This window comes from Lactuca saligna, chromosome 7 (genome assembly GCF_052625555.1).
Source record: "Lactuca saligna cultivar CGN05327 chromosome 7, ASM5262555v1, whole genome shotgun sequence".
Taxonomy (NCBI): Eukaryota; Viridiplantae; Streptophyta; class Magnoliopsida; order Asterales; family Asteraceae; genus Lactuca; species Lactuca saligna.
In genome coordinates this window covers 139,285,441-139,302,562 of record NC_136423.1, presented here as the reverse complement: position 1 = coordinate 139,302,562, position 17,122 = coordinate 139,285,441, and the positions used below count along the sequence as shown (strand labels likewise).

At 32.3% G+C, this 17,122-nt stretch overlaps 2 protein-coding genes and 1 long non-coding RNA gene across 7 annotated transcripts; 1 reads left to right on the top strand and 2 right to left on the bottom strand.

Annotated features, from left to right (window-relative positions):
• Window positions 1-81: 81 nt before the first annotated feature.
• Window positions 82-1,780, bottom strand: LOC145006384 (endo-1,4-beta-xylanase 5-like). The gene is made up of 3 exons (XM_078965470.1): window positions 1,674-1,780; window positions 1,478-1,581; window positions 82-1,391 (listed from the first exon to the last, which is right to left on the bottom strand). Exons 1-3 carry the CDS (start codon window positions 1,723-1,725, stop codon window positions 228-230), a joined length of 1,320 nt encoding a protein of 439 aa, XP_078821596.1. The 5' UTR covers window positions 1,726-1,780; the 3' UTR covers window positions 82-227.
• Window positions 903-8,487, top strand: LOC145006387 (uncharacterized). Of its 2 annotated transcripts, none has more exons than XR_013662882.1 (4): window positions 903-1,039; window positions 1,159-1,305; window positions 6,959-7,525; window positions 7,658-8,487. It is a non-coding gene; the product is annotated as an uncharacterized LOC145006387 (long non-coding RNA). The 2 variants fall into 2 exon arrangements; XR_013662883.1 differs by lacking the exon at window positions 903-1,039 and having other exon boundaries at window positions 1,183-1,305; window positions 7,658-8,113; window positions 8,279-8,487.
• A 3,508-nt stretch (window positions 8,488-11,995) lies between these two features.
• LOC145006643 (DNA/RNA polymerases superfamily protein) lies at window positions 11,996-15,338 on the bottom strand. 4 transcript variants are annotated; one of them, XM_078965721.1, is made up of 12 exons: window positions 15,157-15,338; window positions 14,727-14,899; window positions 14,437-14,610; window positions 14,215-14,338; window positions 14,025-14,125; window positions 13,753-13,935; window positions 13,553-13,673; window positions 13,349-13,477; window positions 13,165-13,256; window positions 12,980-13,091; window positions 12,456-12,897; window positions 11,996-12,361 (listed from the first exon to the last, which is right to left on the bottom strand). In XM_078965721.1, exons 1-12 carry the CDS (start codon window positions 15,254-15,256, stop codon window positions 12,244-12,246), a joined length of 1,869 nt encoding a protein of 622 aa, XP_078821847.1. In that variant the 5' UTR covers window positions 15,257-15,338; the 3' UTR covers window positions 11,996-12,243. The 4 variants fall into 4 exon arrangements, with proteins under 4 accessions (XP_078821847.1, XP_078821848.1, XP_078821849.1 ...); XM_078965722.1 differs by having other exon boundaries at window positions 13,349-13,459; XM_078965723.1 differs by lacking the exon at window positions 15,157-15,338 and having other exon boundaries at window positions 14,695-14,828.
• Between the last annotated feature and the right edge of the window lie 1,784 nt (window positions 15,339-17,122).

Here is a 17,122-nt window from a genome sequence, read left to right as displayed (position 1 = left end):
GTTTAATAAGGAATTCCATATAGAAATACTAGGGAATGATAATATATGTAAAAATATATAATTTGAGTTTTTCAAAAGTAATTATGCTATCAAATAATACCTTCATTCTATCTCATTCAAATCAAGATAATCTTAATACAACTTTTGACACATGCTTGTCACAAAAAATGCTCCAAAATTGAAAACCAAAGGAACAAATTAAATAACATTATTAAATCTAGTATCAATTAGCCCATAATTTGAACATGAACCATTTTATCAGGAATGCTAACTTTATCCACCTTCAAACTCACGCAACTAGAAGCATTACTCACAGGATCCACCACCTTGACTTCATACCCACCATTAAACACCGAAACTTGACAACTTCCATTAAAATCCGCCATAGCTTCAATCTCCCCAGTTCTCCATTCTTCCATTAACCCATCAATCAAATCCCCAATTGGCGTATTCACCAAATTCTCATCAGCCATACACATCACATCACATCCATCAATCGACGCACCTGTCCATATAATCATCGCCTTCACAGCTTCATGTGAAAACGACTCCCGAAGTATCTCCTCCAGATAAATCACCTGTAATCCACTCGAATTTCTAAGGTTCGGATCCATTTTAACATCCAATTCAGTCAACCATATCGGTAAACCCGTTTGACTCAACGAATCAAGCGAGCTTCTCACATAATGAAAATCAATCGGCTCAGCCCCATAATGCGATTCCAACCCTATCCCCATTTTGATCTCGCTATTCCCCGGAAACGACTGAATCTTCTTCATCCTTCTCAAGTATTTCACAGGAGGAGCGTATTCATCGTGTACATGTTCAGTGGTGTTAAATTCATTCATGAACAAAATCGCATTCGGATCAATTTTATGAACTCGATTGAAAAACATCGACGACGCGTTCTTCCCGAGTCTCTTCTCGAAGAAGTTATGATGCAGATTCTCGTTCATCACATCCCAACCAATCAACCTTCCTTTATATCGATTCACCACCGAATCAACTCTTCTGTTTGCAGCTTCCAACAATTGTTCAGGTGATAATTTTCTCACCCATTTTTGGTTGTATTTCACATCGTCCCATAAGATCGTATGCCCTCTCACGATTATCCCGTGTTCATCTGCAAATTTGATCATGGCGTCTGGATCTGCGTAGTTTTCTTGTCCCCGAGTTGCTTCAGTCCAATACCATTTGAGCTCATTGTGGAAATCTGCAGCTGTGAATCTCGAAGCAAACCATTTTTTGTAAGCAGTGTTGTTGAGGATTCTATGAGTCATTCCACAACCCCAGTGGAAATCGGAGGTGAGTTGCTTTATGTACAGTTTTGCCCCTTTGACTTTTGTTCCATTTACATAACTTACCTCGAAAGTTAACTCTGTTTTTCGTCCCTAATATGAAAATTTTGAATTAACCAAAGTTCAATAAGACAATAACCATAAACAGCCAATAAGATTATTTACAACGATTAATTTACCTCATTGATCTTCTTTTCTTGATAAGATCGCCATTCTTGTTTAGTATAAGGACTGAATAACGTTGCATATGGGTCAAAGTTATCATCGTTGACTTGGGCATGAACTGCATAAAATAAAAATAAAAATATTTTAAAGATGGATCGATAAAATGAGCAAATAAACCTACAAAAACACGTGAAAAACACACATAGTAACCTAGGAAAAGCAAAATGCATGGAAGAAGAAAGATTATAATGAGTGTCTTCATTGAGTGTTGGGTTTTTAAGATCCAGAAGTGAATGGGGGTCTATATCTTATCTTATTAAGCACGTGTGATTGTGAATGTGATAGAATCTTTTTGAGACTTTTTTTGGGACCCCAAAATCAAGTGGAATAAAGATAAATAATTGCCTCGTGATGCATATGCTGTTTTGTCAGTATTAACAAATAATAATAAGTTTCACCAAACAAAAAATACGTGTTTTTTAATTTATTTATTGATTTCATGAATAAATGTGATCAAATGGGAACTATAGATAAATTCCGATACCATTAACGAGAGGTCACGTCTAATTGTTGACTTATTTCTAATTATTTACATCGGATTTGCAAAATCTGGTAATCTGTATCTGTAATCCTTGTTTTTTCATCCTGGCTAGTGGTTATGGGGAGGGATGTTAGTCGGGTCGGAACCGGACCGACCGAAACCGAACAAGGGTAATTGCATGAACCAAAACCGAACCGATTAACCAATACGGGTTTGGTTCGGTTCAGGTATTAATCGGTTCGGTTCATTTGTTACCCGAATAACATATATATATATATATATATATATATATATATATATATATATATATATATATATATATATATATATATATATATATATATATATAAAAGATGATTAATGACCAAATATAACTGAAAAAAACCGAATAAACCATATTAGGATTCTATAACCCGAATGATAGAATAACAATGTATTTTTATACATCAACGTAAAACATTCAAAGACTAACATAACACAATAACACATTGAAAGAATAGCATTTACATAGTAGATTAACATAATGAAAATTAATTTCTTACTTCAGTTTCTTGAGTTGGCATCTAATTTTCCATGACTAGATAAATTATGAATTTGTGAATCCTTAGAGATAATAGGAACGGTCGATTTTTGAAAGTTTGAAACAATAGGAAGGATCAACAGAAGTGATTTCAAGTTTGGAAATAATTGAGAAAATTAGTCGATTTTGAAACGACGAGAATGAGCGTTTTTTTTTTTTTTTTTTTTTTTTTTTTTTTTTTTTATAAATGACGAGGACAGAAATGTGAATCGTGATTTTGATTTCTGTCGATAAGAGAAAGGGATGAGGATTGCTTATTTAGGTCAGGTATTTAGAACCGAATAAGCTTTTATTTGGGTATAACCCGAGAATCAAATAAGCATAATATAAATGATTATTGTCACTGTAGCCCAACAATGTTTAGTATATTAGTTTAAATGGTCCCTTGTGATTATTTTTTGCCTTTAAAGGGTACTAACTTGTGTTTTACCGGTTAATTTGGTACCTTTACCCATTTTTGAAGGTTACAGTGCCATGTCGGCTGCCAACTAGGCAGGTGAGTCAACAATGACTCAGTGGTGAGTCGACTCATCGTTGCCAGGTGTGTTTGTGTGGATTACCAGGTGTATTTGTGGGGTATCTTATAGCAACAAAAACCACCATTGATTCACAACCTCCAAAAATCACAACACCACTACCCCTTATTTGGGTACACATAAATCGATGGGTTCTTGGCGATCATCTTCAACTCCACGAGATATGGTTTTTGACGATGATTACGACGGAGACGAAGATGAAACAGATTTAGATGATAAGATGATTAGAGATGATAATAAGGTGATACCTTGGTCATCTTGGCCGCCTTCACCGACATCCAGTTCCTCAGGAAGAAAAGAGTACTTTAGGAGTTTACAAACCGATTTCAAGAAAACAACTTGATTTTCAAATTGATTTTAAGCAAACATCTTAGAAAAAAGGTTTCAGAAACTGATTTCACGAAAACATTTTGATTTAGAGAATTGATTTTATATGTCGGTTAAAACCACCTTCACCTCGTTGCAGACTAATTCTCCAGAAGTGAAAAGAAATTCGAAATCAGGGAAAACATCTGCAACCGCGTCATACATGTTGAGAATTCGAAAGAGTTTTTCTGAAGATCTTTGCCCAATTGCAATTGCTTCCCCAAAATTCAACAGCTGCATCACACATCCTTTTGTTGTTTCAACGAAACTAATTTCTTTGATAAGTTCGGATTCCCCAAAATTCAACAGCTGCATCGTTTTTCCCCAAAAAGAAGAACCTTGACCACGATTTTAATCGCTTGAATCCATTTCTTCATTTTCTCATCCAAAATTTTCCATTCAATCTTTTGTACTTCTTTAATACTAAGCCTTTCAACTCCTAGAATGGATAAACACTCGTTTAAGACATCACGTCGGACGTTACTGTAAACCTGACAACACTCTTTTTCATAGCCGGACCTAATCATCCGATCGGCGATGGCTTTCAACTCCTTGATTGCTACAGGATGGATCAAATCGACAAAAACATCACCACCTAAGCTCGGGCCTCTTTCGTGATGATACCCACTTCCGCTCCCACCATCTTCATCTTCTCTGTAGCTTTCAAAATCGTCCCCAATTTCAATCCCGTTTGACGGAAACGAGAATGAACCCTTGCGGATCGATCCATAGAGTCGATCTATGTCGAGAGGGACTGTGTTATGGATCAAAATATGAAGAAACTCATCTTCCAGCCTCGACATAGCTAACTGGAGCGCGTTTTCAGGGCCATTGTTGGAGCCGAAGAAGACAGTGACGGAGCCGGAGAAGACAACATCAGAGCAGGTGAAGATGGAAGATGGTAAGGGATTTGATTGGATTCGGTATCTAAAAAAAGCATTACATTAGGTGTTACACGTGGCAATTAAGTTGGCATTTAAACCTGCTGATTAGGATGGGTGTCACCGGGTGACCTCTTCAAATTTTCCAGAATGACCTTTTAAAACCTAAAAATACAAGTTTGTGTCCTTCAAATGCAAAAAATAGTCACGAGGGACCGTTTAAACCAATATACTAAAGTTTGTTGGGCAACAATGACAATAACCCTAATATAAATACCCGAAACCCGAATCGAATTGCTTATTCGGACCTAATTCGGTTTGAGTTTTGGTTCGGTTCAGGTTTCCGAACCAAATTCTCATCCCTAGTTATAGGGTTTTGTATTTTTATATATTTGTCGCTTTAAAATAATAATAATAATAAACATTACGTAATTAATGTAAGGAACAAACTTTTTTTGTTCTGTTTATATCCTTATGATCAGGTTTAACAGGTTTCACCAGTTAAGTTGATTTCCTTTGTTACAAAATGATTATGCTAAATATTTTTGGACACCACGGTTTTTAGGTAAACAAAAAATATATTTTTGATGTTCCCTTTCTTAAATATCTTTTGTCTTTTTATGTGAGCTTATTTTGGGCAATATCTCACATTTTAATAATTTGATTATTATTTTTAGATTGATTTATGTTAATTTTAAAAGACCCATTAATTAGGGATTAGGCTTTATCTTCTTTTGATGCCGTTCAGACTTTGGAGTCGTCATAAGTATCTTATTTGCTATTTGTTTGGGATTTTTATTTTTTTGATGAATAGAAAAGAACGAGACCTTTTCTGTTTGCATCTGTGATTCTTGACCATTTGAGTACTGTTTGCATCATTTGGTATTGCAAATGGTCGGACATGGACGCCCTCGCAATCAACCTCGTAGAGACGCCGATGGAGTCAACCATATTCCAACTATTAAGATTTAAGAGAGGTGCGAGAAGAGGAGACTGAGACATATTCCAATGCGGGAGGAAGGGGCGAATATGAGGAGATGATAACCAACGGAATTTTCAGAAGATCATGTACGCACTTTGGGTATCAAAGTTGAGATTCCTGACTTTGATGGTACCGCCCAGTCGCCCACCTTGATGATTTCAATTTCATTGATTGGTTGATGGTTGAGCACGAGCACGGTGGAACGAGTCTTCGCCAGGAGATAACCGATCATCTCAAGGTAATGAAACATACCGGTGGGATCACGTGAAAAAACAACGCATGCAAGAAGGGAAGTCGAATTAAGAATCAAAAACTAAGATTAATTCTGAAAATTGTGATTGTTGTTTTGTCTTGATTCTTGAGTCCTATAAATCATAACAAAAATATTGATTGAATGATTGTTCATTTGTTTGATAATGAAACATTTTTTTATACTTCTTTAGTTCTTGCTACTTTGAATGTACATTTGTCACTTGTCCTTTGTTACAAAGAAATCAGAATTGATTGTGTCAATTTCTATTACCTTACAATCTTAATCACCTAACCGCGTAGTGCAAGTTTGTTGGGAACTAAAGTTGAACATTTTTGGAACTTGGCACTAAAGGTTGACGAGTTGTTGGGTATTTTTCTATCAAAGTAGAGATGCAACTTTAAAAGCTTGTATGCGTGGAGTATTGTATAGTGATAGTTTTATCCATGTTATGGATGTCAACGGGGACAAATGGGGCGGGAGTTGCATCCCCCGCCCCCACCCCCACCCCCGAAATTCCCCCATTCTCCCGCCCCCGCCCTCGCCCCCAAAATTCCCCCATTCTCCCGCCCCTGCCCTCGCCCCCGAAATCTCTATCCCCCCCTCCCCCAGTTTGTTGTATTTTTTTAGGCTAAAAAAACTATTTTTTGTTAAAAAAATAGTTATATAAACTAGAATTTTCCATGTTAAAAATAAAAATATTATAAAATTTCACAAACGTTACACTAACAAGTTAAAAATATGATATTTTGTTTAATTTTAAAAGCTCAAAATTTATATATATATATATATATATATATATATATATATATATATATATATATATATATATATATATATATATATATATATATATATATTAACGGGCCCCCCATTGGGGGTTTGGGATGGGACTGCCCACCTCCGCCCCCACCCCTAAAAATAAAACGGAGGTTAACATTGTCATCACCTCGCCCTATCCCTGGTTTATTAAACAAATATCCCCCATACAAGACCAGGGTCCCACAGGTTCGGTGTCCCACGTGACTTTTTGACATCCCTAGTATAGTGAGGCATAACGTATTCATCTACGTTATATATATATATATATATATATATATATATATATATATATATATATATATATATATATATATATATATAGAGAGAGAGAGAGAGTTAGGTTCAGATATTTAAAGTAATTATTGTGTTATTGTATGCATCAATGTGGGTCAATCAAAATTAAATAATAAAAAAATAAGGGTAATTTAGTAATTTGTTTTGTAACTTCCAAAAATAATCCCTATAATCATGATATTGATTTATAAGTGGATCCACTTAAATGATTAGGGCTTTTAAACTCGTGTTCCTTTTGATCAGGCAAAGATGGACGAAGGCAGATCAACGAGCGCAGGTCACGGAGACTCAAGAAATCGGGTGCAAGAATCGTTTGGGGGTGCTGTCGATTGGTGGAAGGCCTCAGTTGCGTTTCCGGTGGTGGTAATCGATCACTCGTAATGGTGGCTTATGAACGGAACGGTCATAGTGAAGGCTCACAGGGCACAATGATTTGCCGATCGATTGCGAGCGGAGGAAACGACATAAGGCAGCGACTGAACGATCTATCGGGAAGAGAATGGTCGTCTCCGGGCTCGATGAGGCCGAAGACAAGAAACGGGAATCGCAGTGAGGCTGTTGTGGCTTCTATGGGTGTAACGAGGACTCAAGTAGCCTCTCGACTGTTTGCTTCGTTTCCAGTAGCAAGGGGCGAACGGGGAGGAAATCCAATGGTTTTTGTAAAGAGAAAAGGAGGAGATGGGTGTGAGGATTGGTTCGATTGAAGCGACAATGACCCCGGGAGAGTGTTCAGCGACATTTGTTAAATGGGAATAAACACGAAGAAATGGGAAACAATTGGATTGAAGGCTAAGGACGAAGCAACAATAGGTAATACTCTTGATTCATTCATTTTTTTTTGTGTCGACTGGTATCAATGGATGAACTGGATGTTTGGTTTTGAGTGTTTTTACATAAATTGATGGTTTAACGGGTGTTTGGGTTTATTGTTTTGCTTGACAGGAACAATGAAATGTAGAACAAGAGGTTCAACCTTGTGTTTCTTACTGGGAAAGCAACACCTCCAAAGGAGGTGTTCTTGGTTGATTCACGAACCAAAAAAGGAAGGGTAAAAAGGGAAAATAGTTATACATACGGGTATAGAACATACTTCATTCTACATGTTGCATGTAAAAGTTTGTGCTAGGCCACTGTTACATTACACACATACAAAAGGAAGGGTAAAAAGGGAAAATGAAGGGTAAAAGGGGAAAAAGAGTAATTACTAATGAGCAAGAGGGGTAAAAAAAATGGTATCATTTCATATCAAATTTACTTCTTCTTATATGACAAAAATCAATTTGTTTATGTAGATGATTCAATGGATGATATTGGTGAGATTCCAATTCTATTGGAATGGAATCACGAATTCCAATTATGTTGGAATAGAATCATGACTTCTAATTCTGTTGGAATGGAGTATGGATATTTTCTCACTAATTTATACATGTTCTATAATTCTTGGTTATTGGTTTTGGTGCAATTCACAAGCCCACATATTTTTTCAAAGGAATTTAGTTTTTTATCTTTCATTTGCTAATACATTATTGGAATCTAAACTACAATTTGATTTTGTTTTCATAGAAGTCGATGCTTGAAGAACGGACCACAAAGTTGAAAGTGATTCTAAGCAACATTATTCTTTTAGAATGTATTAGTATCGTTAGATTTTGATGTTTTCTTTCCCGTTTTGAAAGTTTTTTTAGTTTTATTCTTTAATAATAAATGTAATTCTTAACAATTGTTCCCCATATTCTATAAGAAATAATATATTTTTAGTTTTTATTCTTTAATTGATTGTTCAACAATTTGTTATTCTAAAAGAAGTTTTTAAAGTCATGATCAAGAAATATGTTCAATAATATTATTATTATTTATGGTTCAAGAATATTTTTATTTTTGAATAAACTCATAAACATATTCTATCAGAATGTCCGAATTAAAAAAATTATAATTCATAAAATCGGATTTTTAAAACTAATAGAATCTATGATTCCTTAAAAAATGCAATTTTCCTTTATTAAATCTATATTAATTGACTAAAATACCCTTGTAATTAATTTAAATGATATTTTTTAATTATATTTAATTCAATAATATATATTAATCATTTTCTTAAAATAAGTAAAATTGATTGGCTTATATTTATGCATACAATAACACAATAATTACTTTGAATAAAATAATCTAAGCTTATATATATATATATATATATATATATATATATATATATATATATATATATATATATATATATATATAGTGTGAATATATAACCAATTTTGGACCAATTATTTGATAGAATTATGATGGTAATTAATTTATAATTTAATATATTAATTTTAAACGAACTATCCTAAAATTATATGTAAATTAGATGAAGCTATTTTTTCTTTGAAGTCTAGAACGGGATAGTGAAGTAGACGTCCTCTTGGTACTCTAGAAGAAATAGTTAATTATTCTTGGTGTAAGATAGGTTTTGGAAGAAACACACAAAAAGAATATACATCTTTTCCATTTGTTTTGGATTTTATGACGTTAGATAAGAAAAACATAGAAAAAATGTTTTTTTTTTCCAATTATTATTGGTCGACTTTAAAACTTGTAAAATAATGTTTGGCGACCAAATCGGCTAACATCTATTAGAATTGGATTTGTATTTTCAAAATTATTGATTTTGTCAAATGAATCCTTATTATTTTAGAATTCATACAAAAAATTGATTATTTTATTGTATATTTTTCAAGACTATTCTATATTGTGTAAAATCTTTTGAAGTGTAAAATCTTTTGAAGTGTAATTTCTTTTCATATTCTTCAAGAATTTCTAATTGATCTATAGCCATGGTGAATCTGTAAAATGAATATTGTATGCATATCAAAAATATGTTATACAATATTTGATGAATTTTTTATGAGAGTAGATTGAAAAATCGTTTATCAATCAATGCATTTTTAGAGAATGAAATGTGATTACTAAAGAATTATGTTCCTTTCAAGTAAATTATTGATTTTAACGTAATTAAATTTCTGATTCTTTATTTCATACTTAGTGAGTACTGTATATTTTTTGTATTTTTTTTAAAATGGGAATGTAATCGTCTAAATTCTTAAAGAATAAAACATGTTTCATTAGATCGAATGATTCTTAAAGAATGAAACAAATGTTTACATTGTGCCTTATTGTTCAATTTTTTTTTATTGCAGGTATTATGATTTCCTGATAAATGATTTGAATTTTAAAAATAATAATCTAGATTTAATCGATTTAACTTGGTTTCCAAAAATTTAGTTACTTAATTTTTCTCTCTTAATAAAACGTTATACTTACTATTTAATAGGTCTACAATTAATTAGTTTTAATGATATTGTAAATGCTACCTCATATTAACATCATGCATCCTAAGATCATAATTATTTTTTTTTAAAATCAAATGGTCACAATTTAATCATACATTAGGATTCACATTAAATCAAATGGTCAAAATATATATATATATATATATATATATATATATATATATATATATATATATATATATATATATATATATATATATATATATATTAAGAAGAGTTAGGTTTTTATTTTGACCTCATAATATACTTTCCAAATTAATAATCTATAGGGGTGTTAATGGGTTGGGTTTTAATTAAATGAGTTTGAGAACCTTACTTAATCCAATCTCTTTAAGTAAACGGGTTGAGAATTCGTAACTCAACTCAATCAAACCCCAACGTTTTTAGTAAATGAGTTGAAATCATGTTAACCTGTTTATTATTTTTTTCAACATAACCTATTTATTACACAGGTTAAACCTGGATTAACTCGTTTAATTGTTCACAAAAAACACCTTAAAAATCAAATAATCCATCAAATAAAATTACCTACAATGTAAAAGGTATAATAATTGTTCAAGTTTGAAAATAATACAACAATAAGTTTATAACCCCATAACACAAATACAAATCAAGTGTTGACAATCATAAAACATTATAAATATTTAATTTCTAAATTCTGTGTAACTTGACTATTACTTTTACCAACTCGAATTCCAGTAACGGTTGCTGACCCATGGTTTTTGATAAATAAAAATAATCAAATTTAATGATAAACTAAATAATAATACCAAATAAATATAAATTAAAAAATATTTAAAAGTTTTAAACAGATTGACGGGTTGTAAACGGGTTAGGAATTTCAACCCTAACTCAACCCATTTAATTAAACGGGTTAGATGGTTTGACCTATTTAGTTAAATGGGTTCAAAAACTCAACCCAACATGTTATTTATTGGGTTGGGTTCAGATTGTATTGACAGTTTTGGGTTTGGATTATCATCCCTATGTATCTGATGCTCTGTCTGTTTTGCTATCTCTTAGAACTCTTAGTTAGGGTTTCATATTCTTGATCTTTGTTAGGATAGAACAATAGAACAATATTGAGGAAAGTGTAGGGTAGTATCTATGTAGTGAGATTTATCTTATAAGTAGACTTGTTTTTTAATGAGAAGTTGATAGTTTTATATTTTTTTACATAAGTACATGAATTTGATTTAAATTCACTACATGTTGATCTTATAGAAGGACCAAGTATGGAATATTATCATGGGAATCAAAAGGATGAAATTAGAAGAGTATACTTGCAAAAATGATATTGTTAACCTCAAAACCATGATTTTCATGATTTTCCACATCCTGATTTTGGAGGTAAAACTCGAATATTTAATATATCTTGGTTTGATGATAATAAATATTGGTTAAAATATAGTAGAAAATAAAATGTCGCATTCTGCTTATGTTGTTATCTATTCAAATCTAATACATAAAATCAAGGTGGATTGGATTATTTGGTGAAATCCATATTCAAAACCTGGAATAGGAAATCAAGACAAAATCTTCACAAAGTTGAAAATCCATACAATATTGTCGTCCAAGTATGTCAAAATTTGATGAACCAAACACATAGATCATGTATGTTTTTGAGAAACAAACTACTTTGCAAAAAAAAAAAAAATGTATTCGTTTGAATAGATTGCGTGTAGTAACGCTTCATCTTGTTCGTTTATCTTCTCTTGAAACTTGCATTATTCTTGCATGTTGCAACAACAAATGTGTTGAAGATAAAGACTCATATACTCAACAAAATAGATATCATTCTTGTAAGTGATAGTTTATTGTCAAAAAGTTGTTTTAGAAAGTATTATTAATGATATATACATCATTTTATCATTTTATAAAATTAACATCTAAACTTTGATAATGACCAATCAAGATAACTAAAATAGAAACAACTAGTCAATAAGAGAAAAAAATTATAGTCGAACTTTTAATATCAAGTCAAAAAAAAGAACACACTTACATGATATATATTTGTCATGTCTCCATCAAGTTAAAATTTTACACAATCTATTCCTCTTGGTAACCATAACTTTTTGGAACAATGATCACAATCATTAACTATGAACAAGATATACATAATTACATATATTAAATTATTAATTGTTGGATTATTTTACACATAAATATAAAATAAAATACTAAAAAATTCTAACTCCTTTTTGTAAAAAATGCATCAATGGGAATATGGTCACCATTTGTAACAGAATGTTTCTGCTTCTTCTTTCCTTTTCCTTTCTCAACACCACCATCTTTCCGACTCATCATCCTAACACACAACACGAGTCAAACAAACTACAGTTAAACACAAACACAGTACAACCTGTTCTCTTCTGTTTTAAACAACATAACATATTACACACCTATGTTTGAATGAAAGATTTTTGTAATTTTGTCCTGATTCTTCTTCCTGTTGAAGTTTTTGAGCAAGATGAAAATCAGAATGCTCTTGTCTTTCTTCCACAAAACTTGGAGGCAATTCAATCCCACATACCAAACACTTGTAATCATCCAACCACATCAATGATGATGATGATGATGATGATGATGATGAAGCCCCTGTTTCATTATTATTATCTGAACAACATGTTTCTATAACTTGTAAATTCTCATGATCATCATTTAAACTGCAAATCTTCTGATCATCAATTTCAGAAAAATGCTCAAAACATGGATCTGAATTCTCTTCATCAACTACAGTTTCCTTGTTAGATTCTCCAGATTTTATAAAATTCAAAAGAGTTCTTTGTGTAGGATCAGATAAACTGCCATCTTTATCTTCATTAAAATGAGACATGCGCAATCCTACAAAAAAAAAAAAAAAAAACATTTTTTTTATTATCGTTAATAAATATTATTATTTAATTTTCACACAATAAAACATTACCGATTAATCTAAGTGATACAGGAAGTTCAGCCTTGAGAAGCTTTGAAGCATGTTTCAGTATATCTTTACTTGACCTTATATAACTCTGCAAAGTCATCGCTCGAGTTCTCACCTAAAATTTTCAAAATTATTATCTCTAAAAAGACGAAAATGCCCTTCTATCAAAAAAGGAAGAAATTGTGTACCTCAAATGATGCGGTTTTTAGTTTGAGTGTCAGTGTCTTTCCATGTAGACCTTCTTTCTCCATGTCAGCAGAAAGCATCTCCGAAAGTTCAACTGCAAATTGAATTTTAACAAATATAAAACTCTGTAAAGAAATATAAAATATGAACTCTCATAAATGATAAAATGATAAAAAGATAAATCACCTAATTTCTGATTAAAAAAGGCCTCATCTTTAGTTGCAGAAAATGTTCTCTCATTGCTCATGCTTTTTCGTGATCTAACATTCGGTGCTTCTGTTCCCCCAAGTCCTAACCCTACAGACACAAAAAACTCTACATTGTACAAAAACCATCAGGGGTAGTATCGTCTTTTTACCAACAAAAAATAAAATTTCAAAAACATAATACCTGCAGATGAAGGAGAGAATAGTGCAAAAAGTAAGGAGCTTTTCTGCAACAAATCTTCACATGTCTTGATCTCAAATACATCTTTTAAGATATGTTCTGTTACTTTTCCAATTCCCCCAATCTAAAAGATTAAAGATCCAATCAAAGTAAAAAAAAAAGTGAAATTAGGGTAAAAGGGTATATAAGTCATTATGCAGTACCTTTCGTATAGGAAGTGAGGATATAAATGTCATTATTGCAACCCGATCATTAGGTAAAACAAACTGCCCGTTTGGTTTGTTTATATCTGAGCAAACTTTTGCAAGTAACCGATTTGGAGCAACTCCAGCACTACATGTTAATCCAGTAGCTTTATACACATTTTCTCTAAGCTCTACAGCAACCTTTTTATATATATTAAAATTTAAAAAAGACTTAAAATTTGTATTTTTTTTTTTCAATAGATATGAAAAGAAAAAAAAAAATGACTTACTTCTCCACCTGATAAATCTCTTTCCTTGCAGACTTTTGTGATATCTAAGTAAGCTTCATCAAGACTTGCAGCAGTGAAATTTGGATCATATTCATGATAGACTGATGATTTCAGAGGAGAATTTATGAAATATTTCATGAAAGAAAAGTATTTAGAGTGAAATGGAATAATGAATCAATGGAATTGTTACCTTTTCTAGTTAAGTCACTGTAATATGTGTATTTCTTGAAATCTGTAGGCACAAATATCAACTCTGGACATAATTTACTTGCAATGAAACCAGGCATTGCAGCTCGAACACCAAACTTTCGTGCCTGAAAAATGTGGAAATTAGGGTTTTGAAAGAGGTGATTTTATATTTTTATTATTTATATGAAGAAGAAAAGAAAAAGGAATTTATGAGTTTTGGAACCTCGTAATTAGCTGTAGAGATCATGGACATGCTGCCAACAGCCATTGGTTTTCCTTTTAATGAAGGGTTGCTTAAGGTCTCGACAGCTGCATAAAAAGCATCCATGTCTACATGCAACCAGATTCTTGATAGATCACGTGTAGTATCTAATTCTGCAATCCGTTTATCAGCAACCTATCATAATCATGGAGGAGATTCCTTTAATTCATACAAAAATGTTTTGTTCGATGCATCTTCTTGAATAAAAGAGGAGCATACAGTATGATAATGTTTTTGTTGCAGTTAGTTACCCTCTGATATTGAGATAGATCAGTAGCTTTTAGATTTGCAAGATGATTACGCATGTTCTCGATCTTCTGTTTCATATAAGCTTCTTTTCTTTCTTCATTCTCAAAATACTTTGAACCTTTGCTCATTTCATACACTATTCTTTGCACTTTTTCCTTATCAACTCCTTCCATACCTATCAATATGCAAGTTCGGTTAGCGAAAGATGCACTATCATGACCTTGCTCAGACGTTTACGCAATTACAAATAAACACGGTTACAAAAAAAAATAAAAAATTAGAGAGTTGATGAAAACTTCAGTATTGGAAAAGTGTCAGCGATGAAATTCAATTAATTAGGAAGTAATTTCAATGGTTTGTGGCAGCGATTAATTAGAGCATTTAGAATGCTTAGATAAATTATGGGTAATTGAAAGATGAGAGGTGAAATACCTGCTTTGGCGTTAGTATAAACAGTGTTGTAAGACTCCCATGGCCGCGGAGCTGAATCTACCATCGAAGATGATGATGATGATTGTTCGGATTTCGCCATGTCCGCTTTCAATTCAATTTCAAAGTTGCAGAATGCAGAAAGGGGCAAAATTAGTACCGCGAAACTTGTTGAAGAAGGAGTTGGGCTTTTATTTATATATCTTCAGTGCCCTTTTTGTCCGGGTTGGGCCTCTTCATATTAGATTGAATATTTAATTTTGAAATAATTACAAGATTGATTCTTGTTGTTTTTAAAAATGCATATTAAGGATAACTTTGGTTAATGTTATCTCTTTATGCGTAGCTCCATTAAAAGTTGGATGTTAAATGTAAAATATCAAAATACCATAATCTTGTATTTATGTTGTATTATTAATTAACTAGTTGGTGATTTTGTGGTAAACCACAGGTTACTTTTTTCCTAATTTGAAGACAATATTTTGGGCGTTTTCACTTTTTTTTTGTCCCTCTCCCATTTGATATGGTTTGTATTGATGTGCAATTTATGATTATCTTTCCGTATTGGAAGGACATCATTGGAAGGACAAAGGAATTACACTTCTTGGCTCATCACCTAAACAAAGAAAACAATATCACATACAGTTCTAAGGACATGTTCAAAGTATATGTTGAAAAATATCTAGAAAAATAAAGAAATTAAATTAAGTCTAACGTTTTACGAACTTGTCATCAACTATTTTTTCCATTTCACCAAATTAAGTCTTCATTTTTCTGAATATTTTTTAAAAGCCACTTATCCAGACATTACTTGAGAGAGAGAGAGAGAGAGAGAGAGAGAGAGAGAGAGAGGCCTTTTAATGAATTCGGATGATGAAGCAATAGATTTTTATTCGAACAACGGGTCAAAAAGTTCTTCAAGAAACCTTTTAATCCGAAAGTAAGGCAGAATGAAGGAAAATGAAATTTTGTGAACAAGGCTATTGGAGAGGAGAAGAAGAAGATTGAAAAGAAAGAAGGGAAAGTTGTTGAGGAGAAAAGTGGGAAGAAGTTGAAAGGAGATTCAGGAGTAGATTATCATTACTGCAACGGAACAAATCATCTTGCAAATGATTGCATGCTTCGTAAGAAAAATGAGAGGAAGAATAAGGTGAAAGATGAGGCGTATTACACGGAGAGGCTGGATGAAGTGAGAGCAAAGGCGAAGGGAATGTCTTTGGTGGCAAAAGGCGAACAGGATTAAGATGGTACTTATCAGATCTGGTCTTCGGGCTCAGATGATGATGAAATGCGTAATCCAACGTATGGTGCCATGTATGCAAAGTTTGAAGACAATTATGACGAAGAGGTCACAGGTCAATGCTTCGTATCTAAATCAGCTAATAAGTCTCCGATGACTACCAAGGTACGTTCTATTCTTGAATCTTTTAATATTCCTTTGAGTTCATATAATTCTAAAAGTGTTGCTTTTGATGATACTGTTGCTTACTTCGATTCAGTTGTGGTGTCTGCTAGTAACGAAGCTAAGAAACTAAGCACACAACTGTTAGAGACACAGAAGAAGCTATATTCGAAAATAACTAAAATATAGTGTTTAGAAATGCATGTTACAACCATCATGTATGACAAAGATTCTCTTTCTAGTGATGTAAAACTCTTATTAGCTCAAATAAACATTTAACGTAACTCTGCGAAGCGTCTTTATGGGAAACTTACTGCATTGTATCATTCGAGTGACATTAGCAAAGAACAACATAGAAAATTATTTCCTTTCTAGCATACAAAAGAGAAAATGTAGATAATATTTCGTATGATTGTGAGAAAAATAATGCTAAGTTTAATAAAATTCCAGATGATAAATATGTTTATGGTATAGTGAAAATTGATGAATGTCTTGATTTGAATGAATTGGTTAACATTGTAAATGAAACTTTGACTAAATCTGAACAAATCAAAATTCTGAAAAGAC